This window comes from Haliotis cracherodii, unplaced genomic scaffold, assembly GCF_022045235.1.
Source record: "Haliotis cracherodii isolate W230 unplaced genomic scaffold, xgHalCrac1.p SCAF_13, whole genome shotgun sequence".
In the NCBI taxonomy this organism is placed as follows: domain Eukaryota; kingdom Metazoa; phylum Mollusca; class Gastropoda; order Lepetellida; family Haliotidae; genus Haliotis; species Haliotis cracherodii.
The window spans coordinates 5,715,836-5,735,586 of record NW_027266268.1 but is presented as its reverse complement, the minus strand read 5'-3'; the positions used below and the strand labels follow the sequence as shown (position 1 = coordinate 5,735,586).

The 19,751-nt window shown below is 39.6% G+C and overlaps 2 protein-coding genes across 3 annotated transcripts in view; one reads left to right on the top strand and one right to left on the bottom strand.

The window, feature by feature from the left end:
• Positions 1-8,550: 8,550 nt before the first annotated feature.
• The window catches only part of LOC139459540 (uncharacterized), a 56,227-nt gene continuing 45,026 nt past the window's right edge, over positions 8,551-19,751 (top strand). Inside the window, exon 1 of one of the 2 annotated variants that reach the window (XM_071241074.1) lies at positions 8,551-8,576. The gene's annotated coding sequence lies outside the window, so the exon portion shown is untranslated. Of the gene's footprint in view, positions 8,577-17,783; positions 18,689-19,751 lie in introns of those variants that run through there. The other variant, XM_071241072.1, reaches the window with a different exon arrangement.
• Positions 11,040-19,751, bottom strand: part of LOC139459542 (zinc finger CCCH-type with G patch domain-containing protein-like) — an 86,088-nt gene continuing 77,376 nt past the window's right edge. The window contains exons 11-13 of the mRNA XM_071241075.1: positions 14,272-14,384; positions 13,513-13,595; positions 11,040-12,791 (exon numbers count right to left, since the gene is read on the bottom strand). Of these exons, the coding sequence (XP_071097176.1) occupies positions 12,653-12,791; positions 13,513-13,595; positions 14,272-14,384 (335 nt within the window). The 3' untranslated portion in view covers positions 11,040-12,652. The remainder of the gene's footprint in view (positions 12,792-13,512; positions 13,596-14,271; positions 14,385-19,751) is intronic.

Here is a 19,751-nt window from a genome sequence, read left to right as displayed (position 1 = left end):
ATTATCATGACTCAAACTCTCCAGCTCTCTAATTTAGACTTTTTACACTTTGGACTAAACTTAGGGTCCCAACAACCAATTTACTATTAAAAAGAATCTGTCTAAATCGGAATGGACCAGATCAGACCAGATGTTCTGTCACTATGAAGAAAGCTCAGTCATTGTCAATTAAAACAATCTTGAGTGTAATCTTACTGATCTTATCACTTAGTTGTCCACTTAATTAATTAGAATTTACTCACCTGTTAATGAGAATCAAGTTTAATTAGATTAACTCAGTGTTATGAGCATGTCAATAAATATGGTAAACACAGCCTCATTATCAATCGCAATGGCTGAGCGACCGGCAAAGAAAAGGCGTATCGAACTTATACCCTTGCTAACAAAGTTGCTTTAATGGAGGAATTTATGTCAGTGCCAAAACCGAAAGAGTTGGCTGAGAAGTATATCATCAGTCAGCAGACTATTCTTAAACGTAACGAAGAGTACCAGCAGCACCAGAAAATAAAGATGAATAATAGTTGTTTTTTGTTTTGTCTCCAGTCCAACTTTTTGTATTTTGTGTAAGTGCGGAACCCATAAACCAGACTTTTTTACCGGTCTCAACCGAGTCCGAAATGGACAGATTCCACTGTATTTGTGTACTATGTTTCACGGCTGTGTACATACATGTAGTTTTCCTGGTTTTAGATTTCATTTCATTTGTGTTTTGTTTCATAACTGGACAGCATTGTTTTCAGTATTCTTACATTCAGTCAGGGGATCTTGTATTTATACCAATTTAGTGAACAGCATCAAGCATAATTTTACACCAGAGTATATTTTTATTGTTTATTGTTTATTATCCCATCTTGTTACCATGGTTACATAATAAACCAAATATAACATCATAATTACACTGTCATTATTTATGTGATTGAGTTGTGTGATTGAATAAAGATGATTCAAGAGTTAGTGAGTCGGTTTATACCTTGTAGGAACCGCCTCCGTCGTCTAGTGGTAGAGTGTCCGCCTTGGAGAGCAGAAGGTACAGGGTTCTATCCCCGATCGTGTCATACAAAAGGACGTTAAAAGATCGTGCTAGTTATGACCTTGTCTGGCGCTCGACATTAAGGGGCTAAAACAAGGACTGGTCAGCTCGAAAGTCAGTATTCTGTGTCTGAGGGGGGTATTCATGTTAAACTGAGGCATGGTATCTCAGTGTGCTAGTACTATAAAATCGGCATTAGTCCAGACTAGTACAAGCAAACACACACACACACACACACACACACGCACACACACGCACACACACACACGCGTGCGCACACTAACACACCAACACACTAACACACACACGTGCATGCACGTAGCTATGTAAGTGCAATAATCTTGGACGCGAAGTTAAATCCAATTTCACCTCAACTATACCTTGTAGTTCAGTAGAACTGCCTAATCTGTTGCAATGTCTTTTGTACTTGAGTTACAAGGAATGGTAGGGGTGTCGTAGTGGTTTAAGAGAACTGGAAACAAACTTAGCTGTGGAGAGTCCTCTCATTTCAAGAGTACCATCTGTGAATTCTGTTCTTGGTGTATCCAGTGCTGGACTGTTGTAAGCAGTGGGAATTGACACAAACTCACTTCAACTGTGTTAAGAAAAGCTGGTTTCAAACTTAGACGAGTGAGGTGCTTCACTTCCTCATACAGTGAAAGAGTGAGTGAGTGAGATGGGTACAACGCTGCTTTTAACAGTATTTCAGTTATATCACGTTGGTCAGCTTTATTGTGGGAGGAAAGCCTGAAGTGATACAGGTCTCAGACGTTTACCACTTTGTTAAAACCCACGAGGGGGTGGTGTGGTGATCAGGCAGCAGATCATCTGACCTTTATGGTAGGGGGGCGGTCGGGTAGCCTAGTGATTAAAGCATCCACTCATCACACTGAAGACCCCGGATAGATTCCCCACATGGGTTCAATGTGTGAAGCCCATTTCTGGTGTCCCCTGTCATGATATTGCTTGAATATTGCTAAAAACGGCATATATAAAACCATACTCACTAAAACACATGAGCACGAGTATGGTGCTGAAAACCTAAAAACATCGGGGTGAACAAAGATCTGAACCCACAATCATAGGCTCTGTCTCGCCTAAAATTTCCAGCTAATGGCAGCGCTTTACATGACTGGGCCACCTGTGTCATCTCATATGTAAAACTTCTCACGACTGTCAACACATCTGTTTTTCTCCAGAATCAAGGGCTTGTTTCTCCCATGACCCTCCGTATCCCACATCACTGCTCATCCCTCTCCCATCCATCCCAAGTTCACAAAGTCACCGATAACTCCCCCAGACGATGTTCAGTTTGTGCTAATAAGATCTGTGGGAAGAATCACAGAGACAGAACACAATGTTAGTGTTCAGGTTTAACGACTGTCGGGGTCCACTCCGGACCATCAATCATGCAAATACCATCACCGATGCAGCAACAGGAGCCTCGTCTTGTGCACATATTTACATAATTACCTCCGTAAAGCAATAGTTCATTTTTTGGACAAGGATATCTATGTTGGTCTTTTTTGCGCATGTGGGATAAAATTTCATTAGTGTTAAAGCTCAAGGGAAAATGTATACATTGCTGTCATGTAAATAACATGTGGAAGTAGTTTTTAAATTTCAAATTACTTTTTGGTATTATTTGTGCTATGATTAGCCATTGTCAGCGTAATTATCAGTGTTACAGACAGTACTGTCATTATCACTGTCACAGTGTCCTTGTCACAGACTGTCGTAAATTTCAGTGTTACTGTCACAGTGTCATTATCAGTGTCACTGTCACAGACTGTCGTAAATTTCAGCGTTAATGTCACAGTGTCATTATCATTGTCACGGAAAGTTGTAAGTTTGAGTGTTAATGTCACAGTGTCATTATCAGTGTCATTGTCACGGACTGTCGTAAATTTCAGTGTTAATGCCACAGTGTCATTATCAGTGTCATTGTCACGGACTGTCGTAAATTTCAGTGTTAATGTCACAGTGTCATTATCAATGTCATTGTCACAGACTGTTGTAAATTTCAGTGTTAATGTCACAGTGTCATTATCAGTGTCATTGTCACAGACTGTCGTAAGTTTCAGTGTTACTGTCACAGTGTCATTATCAGTGTCATTGTCACAGACTGTCGTAAGTTTCAGTGTTAATGTCACAGTGTCATTATCAGTGTCATTGTCTTGGACTGTCGTAAGTTTCAGTGTTAATGTCACAGTGTCATTATCAGTGTCATTGTCACGGACTGTTGTAAATTTCAGTGTTAATGTCACAGTGTCATTTTAAGTTTCAGTGTTAATGTCACAGTGTCATTATCGGTGTCATTGTCACAGACTGTCGTAAATTTCAGTGTTAATGTCACAGTGTCATTATCAGTGTCATTGTCACAGACTGTCGTAAGTTTCAGTGTTAATGTCACAGTGTCATTATCAGTGTCATTGTCACAGACTGTTGTAAGTTTCAGTGTTAATGTCACAGTGTCATTATCAGTGTCATTGTCTTGGACTGTCGTAAGTTTCAGTGTTAATGTCACAGTGTCATTATCAGTGTCATTGTCACGGACTGTTGTAAATTTCAGTGTTAATGTCACAGTGTCATTGTAAGTTTCAGTGTTAATGTCACAGTGTCATTATCGGTGTCATTGTCACAGACTGTCGTAAATTTCAGTGTTAATGTCACAGTGTCATTATCAGTGTCATTGTCACAGACTGTCGTACGTTTCAGTGTTAATGTCACAGTGTCATTATCAGTGTCATTGTCTTGGACTGTCGTAAGTTTCAGTGTTAATGTCACAGTGTCATTATCAGTGTCATTGTCACGGACTGTTGTAAATTTCAGTGTTAATGTCACAGTGTCATTTTAAGTTTCAGTGTTAATGTCACAGTGTCATTATCGGTGTCATTGTCACAGACTGTCGTAAATTTCAGTGTTAATGTCACAGTGTCATTATCAGTGTCATTGTCACAGACTGTCGTAAGTTTCAGTGTTAATGTCACAGTGTCATTATCAGTGTCATTGTCACAGACTGTTGTAAGTTTCAGTGTTAATGTCACAGTGTCATTATCAGTGTCATTGTCTTGGACTGTCGTAAGTTTCAGTGTTAATGTCACAGTGTCATTATCAGTGTCATTGTCACGGACTGTTGTAAATTTCAGTGTTAATGTCACAGTGTCATTGTAAGTTTCAGTGTTAATGTCACAGTGTCATTATCGGTGTCATTGTCACAGACTGTCGTAAATTTCAGTGTTAATGTCACAGTGTCATTATCAGTGTTATTGTCACAGACTGTCGTACGTTTCAGTGTTAATGTCACAGTGTCATTATCAGTGTCATTGTCACGGACTGTTGTAAGTTTCAGTGTTAATGTCACAGTGTCATTATCAGTGTCATTGTCACAGACTGTCGTAAGTTTCAGTGTTAATGTCACAGTGTCATTATCAGTGTCATTGTCACAGACTGTTGTAAGTTTCAGTGTTAATGTCACAGTGTCATTATCAGTGTCATTGTCTTGGACTGTCGTAAGTTTCAGTGTTAATGTCACAGTGTCATTATCAGTGTCATTGTCACGGACTGTTGTAAATTTCAGTGTTAATGTCACAGTGTCATTTTAAGTTTCAGTGTTAATGTCACAGTGTCATTATCGGTGTCATTGTCACAGACTGTCGTAAATTTCAGTGTTAATGTCACAGTGTCATTATCAGTGTCATTGTCACAGACTGTCGTAAGTTTCAGTGTTAATGTCACAGTGTCATTATCAGTGTCATTGTCACAGACTGTTGTAAGTTTCAGTGTTAATGTCACAGTGTCATTATCAGTGTCATTGTCTTGGACTGTCGTAAGTTTCAGTGTTAATGTCACAGTGTCATTATCAGTGTCATTGTCACGGACTGTTGTAAATTTCAGTGTTAATGTCACAGTGTCATTGTAAGTTTCAGTGTTAATGTCACAGTGTCATTATCGGTGTCATTGTCACAGACTGTCGTAAATTTCAGTGTTAATGTCACAGTGTCATTATCAGTGTCATTGTCACAGACTGTCGTACGTTTCAGTGTTAATGTCACAGTGTCATTATCAGTGTCATTGTCACGGACTGTTGTAAGTTTCAGTGTTAATGTCACAGTGTCATTATCAGTGTCATTGTCACAGACTGTCGTAAGTTTCAGTGTTAATGTCACAGTGGAATTGTCAGTTTCAGTGTTAATGTCACAGTGTCATTGTAAGTTTCAGGGTTAATGTCACAGTGTCATTGTCAGTTTCAGTGTTAATGTCAGTATCATTGTCAGTTTCAGTGTGAATGTCACAGTGGCATTGTCAGTTTCAGTGTTAATGTCACAGTGTCATTGACAGTGTTAATGTCACAGTGTCATTGTGAGTGTTAATGTCACAGTGTCATTCTCAGTTTCAGTGTTAATGTCACAATGTCATTGTAAGTTTCAGTGTTAATGTCACAGTGTCATTGACAGTGTTAATGTCACAGTGTCATTGACAGTGTTGATGTCACAGTGTCATTGACAGTGTTAATGTCACAGTGTCATTGACAGTGTTAATGTCACAGTGGCATTGTCAGTTTCAGTGTTAACGTCACAGTGTTATTGACAGTTTCTGTGTAAATGTCACAATGTCATTGTCAGTTTCAGTTTTAATGTCACAGTGGCATTGTCAGTTTCAGTGTTAACGTCACAGTGTTATTGACAGTTTCTGTGTTAATGTCACAATGTCATTGTCAGTTTCAGTGTTAATGTCACAGTGGCATTGTCAGTTTCAGTGTTAACGTCACAGTGTTATTGTCAGTTTCAGTTTTAATGTCACAGTGGCATTGTCAGTTTCAGTGTTAACGTCACAGTGTCATTGACAGTTTCAGTGTTAATGTCACAGTGTCTTTGTCAGTTTCAGTGTTAACGTCACCGTGTTGTTGTAAGTTTCAGGGGGTACATGGGTGGCTCAGTCATCTAAGGCGCTGTGATTCGCTTTGCAGAGTTGCGTCCATTGGGCATGCCAGAAACCTATGATTGTGGGTTCGAATCCCTGTTCGCCCCGATTATGTTTCTAGGTTTGTCAGCACCATACCCGTGCTCGTTGGTTTCACTGAAGTGGTAAACGTCTCAGACCTGCATCACTTCGGGCTTTCCTCCCACATTAAGCTGACACGCCGTGATATAGCCTGAATACTGTTAAAAGCGGCGTTTAACCCAACTCACTCACTCACTGTAAGTTTCAGTGTTAATTTCACTTTCTGTTAATATCAGTTTCACAGACAGTGTCAACACAGAATGTGTCAGTGTCAAAGTGTACATAACAGACAGTGTTAATGTCACTGTGCCACAAACAAGAGATGTATCACCAACACACTCATCCATTCAACCACTCATTCACCACTTATAAGGTGAGCTGTGATAGGGAGTGCTTGCCTGGCTATGTCCCTCTCATTATATACAGCTTACAGCATTCCAAGGATCAATTTGTCAGTGTGAATGTACTTTCCCCAGGTAGCAGGCTCCTGGTCAATACCCCATTGCCTGTCCAGTGTGGTGGAACCTCCACACAATGCTGGTCAAACTGGGCACAGAGCGGTCAGTTGTCCCTGATCAATCACCTGTGTAATACCCTGACCTTCAACTTGCTCGTCCAAAATGTTAACAAAAGTACTGACCTCGATTCACGGCTTAACTGTTCAATGGTGTTTATTTGCTATTTTTTGTTGTTGTTAATCTCACCTGATTTTCTATAATCTAGAAATATGACCTTATTAAAGAAAGACCTGAACTCATATTTGGACAGAATGAATGTCAAGTATGGCAAGTAAATAATTGAAATATAATATAATATAATAAAATAATTTAAAATTGTCCAGGCTCTTTGGGATTTAAGTCTGGCAACCTCTTTAAATAAATAAAGACACGCCTCCCACCACCACAAAAAAAAAGTGTTAAAAAACAAAATTCCAATCAAACATCATACTTCAGGTCTTCAGTTTCCTTTTACTTTCTGATCATCATCTGATCCCTTAAACATTAAAAACAGTTTCTTTGTGGTTTTACTGTACATTGAATCTAGAACATATCAGACTTAATACTTGAGGTGGTGGGGTAGACAATAGGGCTCGGACGAGTCTAACTTTACTACCAGGGTACCTGACCCCCTATTCCCCAACCCTACCCGGGTACCCACTGTAGGTCTCAAGAGATGGGAACAAAATGACTGATTGGGAATTGTTTTACCGAAGCCCTGGCAAAAAGTATTTAGATACATGTATCAAACAATCAGATCATGCACAGATCACTGAAGCTGACTGAAGCTTTATCTTTACTCAAACATACATATATAAGTAAAAAAGAATGTGTGCATCATCAGAAAGCGATGACTACATTAGGGACATTAGTGTAACCACTGAGCTATAGTGAGTTTTTGTCATTAAACAATATATCACATGACTAACCACGGGTCCGGGTAGTCCTGTGGGTACCCAGATCCTTCTCAGGCACCACCCCGTCGAGTACCCAAGATAATTGTCCTAGCCCTAGTAGACATGGGTGCTATGTGTGGATCCCCTTCTCTGTGTCCTAATACCTTTGTATGGCAGGAATATGCTGAAAACTGCATGAATTCAACCCCAAACTTCAGACTTTCAAAACAAAGTTACTTGTACATATTTGTTTCAAAAAACGTGAAGGCTATAATATAGGAGTGTCATGATGAAATTGAAATATCCATATATTGCTTTTGGTTAAATCAGTTTCCAATCAAAATTATCAATTTCAGTTAGGAATATCGATAGTTTCCATTGTACATGCAATGCTGTTCAAATTTGCTTTTCTTTTGATCATGAGTGGTAGTAATCTACACATGGTAATGTGGAAGTTTCTTTTTCTTAAATTATTAGGGTAAACAAAAAACAAATCAGTCATATCACAAACTTTACTTTTTATTTGTTGTTAAAAGGAAACTTCAGTTCCAAGGTTTAATTCAACTAAAAAATCCAAAAATTATATACTGAAAACTACCAATATTTATCGCAATAGTTGCTTGCAATATCAATAGTTATCACAATAGTTACTTGCAAATTCAATAGTTATCGCAACAGTGATTTCCAGACCAATAGTCACCCCTACTATAATCATGATAATCCAATATATTTCTTTTCCAAAATCAGTCTGTTGTGTGAAAGCGGCTTTCTTCATGGATACAAACAGTGAAATGTCGATATGCCAATCGCTAGACCTCCAGTTTGTTAAAGAAGACTCCTAATTCATGAAACCATCCACAACTGTCGATCAGAAACATGCCACCTAAGAACATGTTTATTGACAGCCTTCCCACAATGTACCAATGTGTAGAACTATCCTGTGTATGTTGCCCCAACAAAGCCATCCTTTCATGACAATTATCACTCATATTACCTAAACTTTTCAACAGAGTTTTATTATCTCTTAATGTATGTTTATACAACGCTTGATTTAACATGCTGTTCACTTGAGCGTGGCGAGTGGACGGATCTCGTCGCGACACAGTCGCACATCAACTCGAGCCACGAGGACTGTGTGACACAAGTGAGGTAAGTGCATGTCACTAGTGTGAAGTGAACAAGTTTTTTATCTTTCAGCAATAAACTTATGACGCAGGTTGAAATTGGATAAACATGGGATGCATTAACGGCTGTATATGTCTACCTGTAGGCTTGTGCTGCATAGGTAGATCTTGATGGATCTACTTTATATAGACATCTTCATCAACATCTTTATATATATGGCTTTTGCAGAACACAGAATTCAGCATTTCATACAAACTGAAACCTACATCTTGATGGATCTACTTTATATAGACATCTTCATCAACATCTTTATATATATCTGGCTTTTGCAGAACACACAATTCTGTATTTCATACAAACTGAAACCTACATCTTGATGAATCTACTTTATATAGACATATTTATACACTGCATCTTCATCAACATCATTATACAATGGAATCTGTCCAATTCCGACTCGGTTGGGACCAGTAAAAAAGTCCAGTTTACTGTGAGGTCCAGGTTCCACCAAGTACAAAATGTTGGACTGAAGACACAATGAACGATCATTCATCATTCGCATACACATACCTTGAAATATTGACATGATCCGCCATTAAAACATTCTTTACTAGCAAAAGTAATTGAGAACGGACTGCTTATGTTTCTGAAGATTGTTTTTCAAAGTTGTGGTCGCAGAGTTTCAAGGTGAAGAACTGGAAGTGGTTCGATAATGACAGACTGTGTTTACCGTTATTTATTGACATACTCATGACACTGAGTTGGTCTTATTTAGCTGAGTTTTTCATTAACAGGTTAGTAAATTCATATTAGCTAAGCAGACAACAAAGAGTTAAGATCAGTAGGACTACATTACAGGACAAGTGTTCTTCTTTTAAGTATGAATGAGAGATTGATATAACTATAGTAATGAAGGAAAATGGTTTTCTTTCACTTCTTTTGAGTTACCAGTATACTTTTGCAGAACACAGAATTCTGCATTTCATACTTACTGAAATCTACATTTGATTAATCTACCTTATATAGACATCTTCGTCAACATCAATATATATACCAGGCTTTTGCAGAACACACAATTCTGTATTTCATACTTACTGAAATCTACATTTGATTAATCTACCTTATATAGACATCTTCATCAACATCAATATATGTACCATATATGCAGGCTTTTGCAGAACACAGAATTCTGCATTTCAAACTTACTGAAATCTACCATTTGATTAATCTACTTTATATAGACATCTTCATCAACACAGAATTCTGCATGTCATAAAAAACTGGAACCTGCATAAGAAAACACACTGCATGCATCACAAAATTTGTTCAGTTTTGCAATAAAAACTTCTTAGATTTTCATCCAAATATGTCAAAAAGGTGAGGAGGGTATTTATGTTTTAAATATTTTTTTTATATCAAAGCATCCGTGTAAGTTACTCAATTGATGGATGATTCACTTGAAGCATGAATGTTGTGGAGGACTATGTCTGTATAATGTGGAGGACTATGTCTGTATAATGTATATCATGACGTAAAGAAAGAGGAGAACACCCTGTCTGATATTCTTTGTAGGCATTGTATTGTGGGACAGCAGCATGGTATGAGATGGCGTGTTTGGGTGCGAGACAGGGGGGGAAACTGGCATCATCTTTCATGGCCTTGACTGAAATTGATGAGCGTGTGAGTGTACACGCTGACAACATCCGGTCGTATCATGTGACTCCTTGTCAGGATATGGAAATGAGGGCCACATGCCCTGTTTTCTTGGCCTACAGTTGACCTACCCTAAATTTACAAAAAACACATACGTGTATATGTTTGATTTTATGCTCTTTTAAGTGTTGGATTGGCATTCTAGAAGTTAGTGAGTAAATAAGAAACTTGAGAACGGTGTAAGAATCCACATCGAAACATCGATAATGCAATAAACCAGAATTTGTTATCCATAAAGTTGTATGTTTTCTTTTAAATTAAACAGATTCATGAAGATCTAGGAAAGAGGCAACTAATGGCATCCGGTGGTCAGACTCACTAATTTTGTTAATTCATGTCATCGTATCCCATGCCAAACAAGCCTAATTCAAGAAACATAAACACAGCCTGTTAATATACCTTTATTTTTTATATGCACCCTTAATTATGGGCAATTAAATTTTGGAAAAATATATCTGTCGTACATAAACATTTCAGGCTGTCAGCATAAACGACGAAATTTACAATCTTTCAACTCTGTTGTTTTTCACCAAAATAATGTTCTGATAAAAGCCCCCTATTTCTAATTTTGAGAGCGACTTGGGCACTTATTATGTCGAATACGGTAACTACAATTATAACAAACTCAAAGAGATCACTAATTTTAGCTCGTTATAACTGTAGGTCGCTATAGGCATTTTGACTGTCAGACATCTTGGATTAAGTCACATGATCACATCATGTTACTCAATAAACAACCAAAGTCAGCACTGTACACGTACTATGTTTATTCATCTCATAAATGACAAACATGTTATAAATATATTATTTATACAGTTTCATTGACATACACACAATTTTATCTTTATTGAATTACCTAAATCTAATCGTCGCATTATATAGAATATATCCACCTCAAAGGTAATAGCCTATATAATCACTGTTTTACTATTGTTTATTGAGGCTAAGACGTATATAGATATGTCTTGATTGAGAGTTTAAGCTGAGGACAAGGTGTGATTACTTAATTCAGCAATCACTTGGCTTCAATTTTTTATTGATGCTTTCAACAGTGTGTGGCCGCAGATGTTTTGATAGGTTGATTGGTGACATATGAGCATCTCAGAGATCAACAGTTCATCATAAACATAAACTTTTTCTCTGACAGTAGACACTGCACCACAATTTGAGTTCACTATATCTGTTTTTTTTTCGTTATAAGCATGTTCGTTATATCCATCAATTTTATATGACATAATATACAGCAAATGTCAGAGACCAAAAAAAGATTGTTATATCCGTCAGTTCGTTATAAGCGTGTTCATTATAAATGTAGTTTACAGTAAATTATTAAATTTTCAGTGATCTTGTGTGGTGGTTATTTACCAATTTCAAAACTGAACCAAACACATAATCCTCATTTCAGTCAGTTCTAGCTTACTATGCACCCACAGCTCACTCAGTAGTATGATATGACAAATATACACCAGGCACTAGCTCCTTGTATTCCACCTCCTGTCTTCTCAATCTGTTTGTTTGTTGCTTAACATTCAGCCATATTCAAACTATAAGGCGAAGGCTTGTAAATAATAGAATCTGGACCAGACAGTCCAGTGATTGATATTGCGAGCAACTATTCATGCCAAGCCAAGCCTGACTACCCAATCCAATTTAAGTCACTTTTTACAATATATAAGTCGCTGGGAACCAATTCTTACCCAGAATCAACACGGGGACTTAGTATGTACAATCACAACTCAGAGGTTTCAAGTTGTGTAGGGGGCATGGGTGGCCCCGTCGTCTGAGGCACCGTGATTTGCTGTGCAGAGTAGTGTCCATTGGGCAAGCCAGAAACCTATGATTTAGGGTTCGAATCCTGGTTTGCCCCGATTATGTTTTTAGGTTTGTCAGCACCATACCCGTGCTCGTGGGTTTCACCAAAGTGGTAAACGTCTTAGACCTGCATCACTTCAGGCTTTCCTCCCACATTAAGCTGACAAGCACCGATATAACTGGAATACTGTTAAAAGCGGCTTTAAACCCAATTCACTCACCCAGGCACTAGTTGTGTATAATGTTTTCTTCTCATGAAATGACACATGTTATCATAGCTTAGAAAGCTTTCACCTTAGCTTGTGATAACACATTCTTGTCACAGACAGCCCTGGATCTGTGATAACTCATTCTTGTCACAGACAGCCCTGGATCTGTGATAACTCATTCTTGTCATAGACAGCCCTGGATCTGTGATAACACATTCTTGTCATGTTAAAACACATTCTTGTCATGTGATAACTTATTCTTATCACATGATAAACATTCTAGCCAAGTGATAACACATTCTTGTCACAGACAGCCCTGGATCTTGCCAGAGACGCAGAAGTTTGTGCAACAAGTTGCAGCAGACGTCAAAATACCATGAGTTTCTTGCTGTCACTCCTTTTCTGCTTGTGTCTCTCCAGGGTGACCTCTGATGACCTCAGTTTTGCTAGGTAGGCTTCTGCGGAGGAAATCTTTTGCCGAACTTGTTCTGCAACCCTTCTGTCCCTGGGAAATGATGGAACAGAAGTTCTAAACAATGTGCTGACAACTTTACACTTTATTTTCTCGGTCATATTTATCAGGTTTTGAATGTAAGCCTTTAAAGGAGGACTTGGCTTGGGCAAATTGGCCTTACTAGCATATGTGTTTGCAATGTCACATTTTATAAGTCTTTCTATCATTCTTTCATCTATCTTTCTACATCTCAATTACACACCAGGCACAAAAGACAACCGTAACATCCTGCTCTAACATTAACATGGGGAGAGCTTAGGATACTGGGGATCTATTCTGCCCTGGAATCCCCACAGGGAGACAAGAATTGGATACTGGGGGCCTATTCTGCCCTGGAATCCCCACAGGGAGACAAGCATAGGATACTGGGGGCCTATTCTGCCCTGGAATCCCCACAGGGAGAAAACATTTTGAATAAGGGCCCCAGATCACATCTAGCTGTAACCTGCTCAGTGTCAGAAACATGACCACAACAGCTGGTAGTACTATACAGAATTTTCATATTTTAACATCTGACTTCATTGGAAATTAGTCAAGAAACTCCAGCAATTGTCAGTCACAGAAACAACCCAAGTTGAAGTGTTTTCTTTCTTTTTTTTGTCTAAATCTACACTCATTGTTTTTGAGATCATCTTTGCAAGTTTGTCAAAAAAGCAGTTTTTCGAAAACCCAAATTCTGTAAACCAAGAATTAAAAACAGTTGTCCTCTCACCTGTCTTTGTTGCGTGCGAGAGAGACACGGAGACGTTTCAATTCCTTTTCTACCTTACTAATCTCTTCGTATGTTTGGAAAGCCTGCAAAAAACAAAAACCATGAGTTACACTCACTCTTCTGTGAGGCACCTCAAGTTACTGAGTTGCATCCCTTAGTCATGCCAGGATCTGCTGCCTGTGGTTTCAAACCCCCGAGTTGTCCAGATAATGATCCTTCATATATCAGCAACTGTGTTCACGGCTTTTACCAAAGTTGTAAATGTCTCATTTGGGCTTTCTTATGAAAATAAAACCAAATAAAATCCCTTGCTCTCTAACTACAGGCAGATCAGAGAGGCTGCAGGGTGTTTTGTTTCTTTGTTTGCTTGCTGGTTTGTTTCTTTGTTGCTTAACATTGTACTCAGCAATATTCCAGGCAAATTATGACATGGGCTGCACATATTTGACTCTGGACCAGACAGTGATTGACATCATGAGCATTGACCTATGAATTGACATGCATCAAGCAAGTCAGTGAGCCTGACCACCCGATCCTGTTAGTTGCCTCTTACAACATGCATAGGTTGCTAAAGACCAATTCCCCATGGGTTCTAAAAAGACCAATTCTATCAGGGATCGTCATGGGTCCCAGGTTATATGCCAGCCTATTTCTGATGTGTGTCTTTTCACTTGGTGACTTTTCGCCACCCCTTGGGCGATGTATGATATTGTACCGTACTGCTGTATCGGCCTGAGACATCAGGCTCCACACTCCCACCTGTATGTTGAGGTGCTTGTCCGACTTCTGGCGAAGGTCCGACTCTGCGATGTGTTGACTTGTCCCTGACTTGCTGCCACTTGCATGATGGGATACCAGCTCACCCAAATTACCTGAAAATAGTTTTTGAAAGAATATCTTGTTCACACCCCTCATCTTTGAACAGAATATAAACAACATCGCACAAGACAAGAAGGTATTACACAGGGTTAGTGCTAAACTGAAAAGCTGTACTTGCCCTGGAAAAGATAAAATGCCCTTGTTAGGTTGAACAATGGTGAAATTGGGAAATCTGTACTAGTCCACAGGAATTTGTACTAGCCCCGGGCTAATTGGCTACTGTTTAATTTCTAACCCAGTGATTACATAAAACAGAAAAACAAGCTTTTCTTGGGGGAGACATTTAGCATATGGTATTCAAGTAGGCAAGTTTGCCCTAACATCCACATGGGGAGACAAGCATTGGATACTGGGGATCTATTCTGCCCTGGAATCCCCACAGGAAGACAAGCATTGGATACTGGGGACCTATTCTGCCCTGGAATCCCCACAGGAAGACAAGCATTGGATACTGGGGACCTATTCTGCCCTGGAATCCCCACAGGAAGACAAGCATTGGATACTGGGGACCTATTCTGCCCTGGAATCCCCACAGGAAGACAAGCATTGGATACTGGGGACCTATTCTGCCCTGGAATCCCCACAGGGAGACAAGCATTGGATACTGGGGACCTATTCTCCCCTGGAATCCCCACAAGGAAACAAGTGTTGGATACTGGGGACCTATTCTGCCCTGGAATCCCCACAGGGAGACAAGCATTGGATACTGGGGACCTATTCTGCCCTGGAATCCCCACGGGGAGACAAGCGTTGGGTACTGGGGACCTATTCTGCCCTGGAATCCCCACGGGGAGACAAGCGTTGGGTACTGGGACCTATTCTGCCCTGGAATCCCCACAGGGAGACAAGTGTTGGATACTGGGGACCTATTCTGCCCTGGAATCCCCACGGGGAGACAAGCGTTGGGTACTGGGACCTATATTGAATAGGGTACCCTCAGAGTACTGTCCATATCACACACAGAGTTATATTTTTGTGTGACACCTCATCTCAGACATAGTACCACATAGGATGACTTAATCAAATCTAAACATGCCAATTTCAACTTTAAGTAATTTCTACAGGATAATTACAAACATATTCACGGATGCAAGATCTGAAATTATCAAACCCAATCCTTTCATAAACAAGAAAAACCTTAACTCAAGATTTACAAAGCTCTTTTGTCATCTCAGTTGAGTAACCCATCTCTCTGAAAGCACCTAAATCTTGATGACAGGATATCCTATAAACCTTCAATTCATCTCGTCATGCGCCCAGCTTGGGCTGTGTGTCTGCCTGCTGAGCCATGGGTTCTATACAAGCAGGCAAAACAGGCGAGTCAGCAGTTTTAGCCAGCACAGCAGGCACAGGGTCTGACAAGCACACACTACACATTGAACATGTACATGGCACACAGTGGCCGGGTGCAAGTAAATGTTCCCATTTTATTATGCAGGAAATTGCCATTAAATCCCACAAGTGGCTTGTGACACACATTTGATTGTGTTGGTATTCAAGGTCTTATAAGCGCAACAATGTCATGTTCTCAGATATGACTGAAAGGTACATTTTGTGAAGATACATATCCGAGGGCACATGTTTAAGATACACTGAAATATCTCTGTACAGAAACTAATGTGTCATGGTATCTAAAGGGCTTGTGAAACATATTAGGGGGTAGTTGTTTCGGAGGGATCTCTGGTACTTTTATCTTGGGATGAGTGAGTGAGTCTGATTTAATTCAACTTTGGGCAATCTTCTAGCAACATAATGGAATAGAACACAAAAAACGGGCTTCACACATTGCACCATTGTGGGAATCAAACATGGCCTTCACAATAATGAGCGAACACTTTAACCACTGGGCTACCTTACTGGCCCAGCTGGGGCTGAGTAGTGACAGGTGACATTGTGATAGATGACAATACACAATGGCTGTAGTGTCGCATGTTGTGACAAGATATGTAGCGACAGGACACGTCTGTGCCAGTTTGGGTTGATGAAACTGGATAACTTGTGATTTAACAAGACCCCCCCCCACCACACACACACTCACACAAACACACAAACACAGGAAACAAGTGGAACTGAACTACACAGTTCCTCTATTGAAAGGACCAACTGGAAATGGAGACAACTGATATCTCAGACCTAGCTACGGTAGACCATGGTCATCTCAGACCAAGCCATGGTAGACCATGGCCATCTCAGACCTACCTACGATAGACCATGGTCATCTCAGACCTAGCCATTATGCATAACTTACATCCTTGAGCAAACCTATGAGTTAAACACCTCACTCACTCAGAGACATGTGACAATGAAGTGTGTTTTAGTACATCTTTTGTTTCAGTGTGGGACACAATTTGGTCTAACACTGTGGATGAATATGCTTTCAACTTTTGCAGAAAGTCATAAGTATTCAAACAAACAGCATTATTTTCTATTCATCCATGATTCATAACATTGATCGATTTTTAATGAAAAAAAATGAACACAATGTCATTGAAAAAACATTACAAAAGGCTCATGTTCATCACTTGATTGATGGGAATGCAAAAATTCAAAAAGATATATTGAATAATTACTCGGTTAAGCTCTGTAAACAAATCTTACACACATCTGAAACTCAGTGACCCAGTCTTCTAAGGCACCGCGATTCGCTGTGCAGAGTTGCGTCCATTGCAAGGGCACGCCAGAAACCTATGATTGTGGGTTCGAATCCCGGTTTGCCCCGATTATGTTTCTAGGTTTGTCAGCACCATACCCGTGCTCGTGGGTTTCACCAAAGTGGTAAAGGTCTGAGACCTACATCACTTCAGACTTTCTTCCCACATTAAGCTGACATGCTGCGATATAACTGTAATACTGTTAAAAGTGGCGTTAAACCCAACTCACTCACTGAATAAGGTTCATACATAATACATTTTGAGCAAGCAGACAAAGTGCCCTTTTAACATCCCTTAATACCAGCAGCACTGCAATAGCCTCTTCTTGTTCCAGACTGTTTTATTCAAATTGACTTGGTCTCTAGAAAATTCAGCCTTTAGTCTTTCAGGTATTTTTAACTGGTTTAACGGAGCTTAAACCGTGCCAAATCAATTGAACGAATTGAGGTCATGCAAGTGTTGGAATGTTCTCCTAAACCTGGCATGTCAGCCCTGCCTGACTTCAAGTACAAAACCTTCAAAGAGAAACATTAACAGCCAGTACCGTGGTTACCAGAATCAACTGTGTTGCCGGAATTCTCCCTCTATAACATCAACAACAGCAATACACAGACAAAACAAAAATAGAATCCAGACTTGATTCTTCATCAAGATCAATAACACCTACATGAAACAGATCCTCAACAGTGTATTACAACATTGACCAAAAACCTATTGATTATTGAGCTTCCTTATAATGAAAAGGATTAGGATAATGTCAGTCTGCCGGACTGATATAAACATCAGAGCGGAGCGTGCATGATTATGGAACTGAAGTCAATCATGTGGAAATGTTTTCTGTCCCGTTACATGCTGATGGAGGCAGCTGATCAGTTGACATTGCGGTGGATGGAGATGCTTCGTGGTGGTTGGCGGCTGGGGATGTGACAGAGTGTGGCTTAATACTGTGAGAAGGGATCTGTGAGACACAGATGTGATGTAATGCTGTGAGAAGGGATCTGTGAGACAGAGATGTGATATAATGCTGTGAGAAGGGATCTGCGACATACAGATGTGATGTAATGCTTAGAGAAGGGATCTATAACACACAGATGTGATACAATGCTGAGAAAAAGGATATAACACACAGAGAGGCCTGTGATATAGTGCTGACAGAAAGGAAACAGAGATGTGATTTAATGCTGAGAGAAAGGATATTTAACACAGGGATGTGATACAATGCTGAGAAAAAGGATATAACAGACAGAGAGATGTGGCATAACGCTTACAGATTTTAGGAAACACGGAGATGTTAAATGATGCTTAAAGAAGGGATATGACAGACAGGGATACAGCATCACACTGAGAGATTGGATACATCAAAGTGATGTGGCATAACAATCAGACAAGGGCTATAATAGACAGACATGTGATATAACACTAACACAACGGATATAACACAATATGTGACAATGCTGAGATTTGGCATTCCACTCAGTGAAGGAGCAGCAGAGATAAGAATAACACTGAAAGGAAGGATATAACAGAAATGTATAAAACTGAAAGAAAGGATATAACAGAAACGTGTTATAACACTGAACAGAAGGATATTACCATACAGATGTCGTATACAGAGACAGACAGGGTCTTCGCTCCGTCACTTGACCGTAAGTAAACAATATACATGCAACTAACACCCGGGCTATATTCATGGCCACACATAAAATGATGGCATTATATAATGTACAATTAGGATACATGTGACCTTTGAGTTCACAGCAGGCTACGAGAAGGTATTTTTTAACTAGGACTCCGACCACTCGCTGCCTGCACAGGCTGAATACCAGCTACTAAATCAAGGTCAGCACATCACAAGGAAATCCATGATCTTTTAGAGGCACGTCAGTATTAGTTTGTTTCTTTGTTTGTTGTTTAACGCCGCACTCAGCAATATTCCAGCTATATGACGGTGGTCTGTAAATAATCGAGTCTGGACCAGACAATCCAGTGATTGATATCATGAGCATCAATCCATGCAATTGGGATTGATGACATGCATCAACCAAGTCAGCGAGCCTGACCACCCGATCTCGTTACTCGCCTGTTACGACAAGCATAGTCACCTTTTACGGCAAGTATGGGTTGTTGAAAACCTATGCTACCTTGGATCTTCTGCAGTATTAATAAGGAACTGGGGGTGGAAGTAAGTGGAATGATTTGTATCTGATCAAATAAATACATGAATGATGTTCAATCATCAGATACCAATATCTTCCACTGTTATTGAACATGTTGACATGGTTGTCCTTAAGGCAGCTCCAAGAGTCATAGGTTCCCGACAATATATCCTGTATGATATTGATAATGCTCCTGTTTCACAACATCCCTTGTGATACCACAAGTAGTTCCTACACTGACTCGTCACATATGGATCACATTCATGCCATGATAAAAGATGTGAAGCTAGTTCTTGATGCATTTCTTCAACCATGATATGTCTTGCTAAAATATTGCTAAAATTGGGATTTAACCTCACTCACTCAATGTATCATTCTTTTTCACACTCTTTCACTGTCAGAATTACAATGAGCGACTACAATGTACAGTTCACTTCAGATAAATATTTACAAGAGGGCATGTACACTGACAAGCACCTTCACACTGACAAATACCTTCACACTGACAAACACCCTCACCCTGACAAACACCTTCACACTGACAAACCGCTGC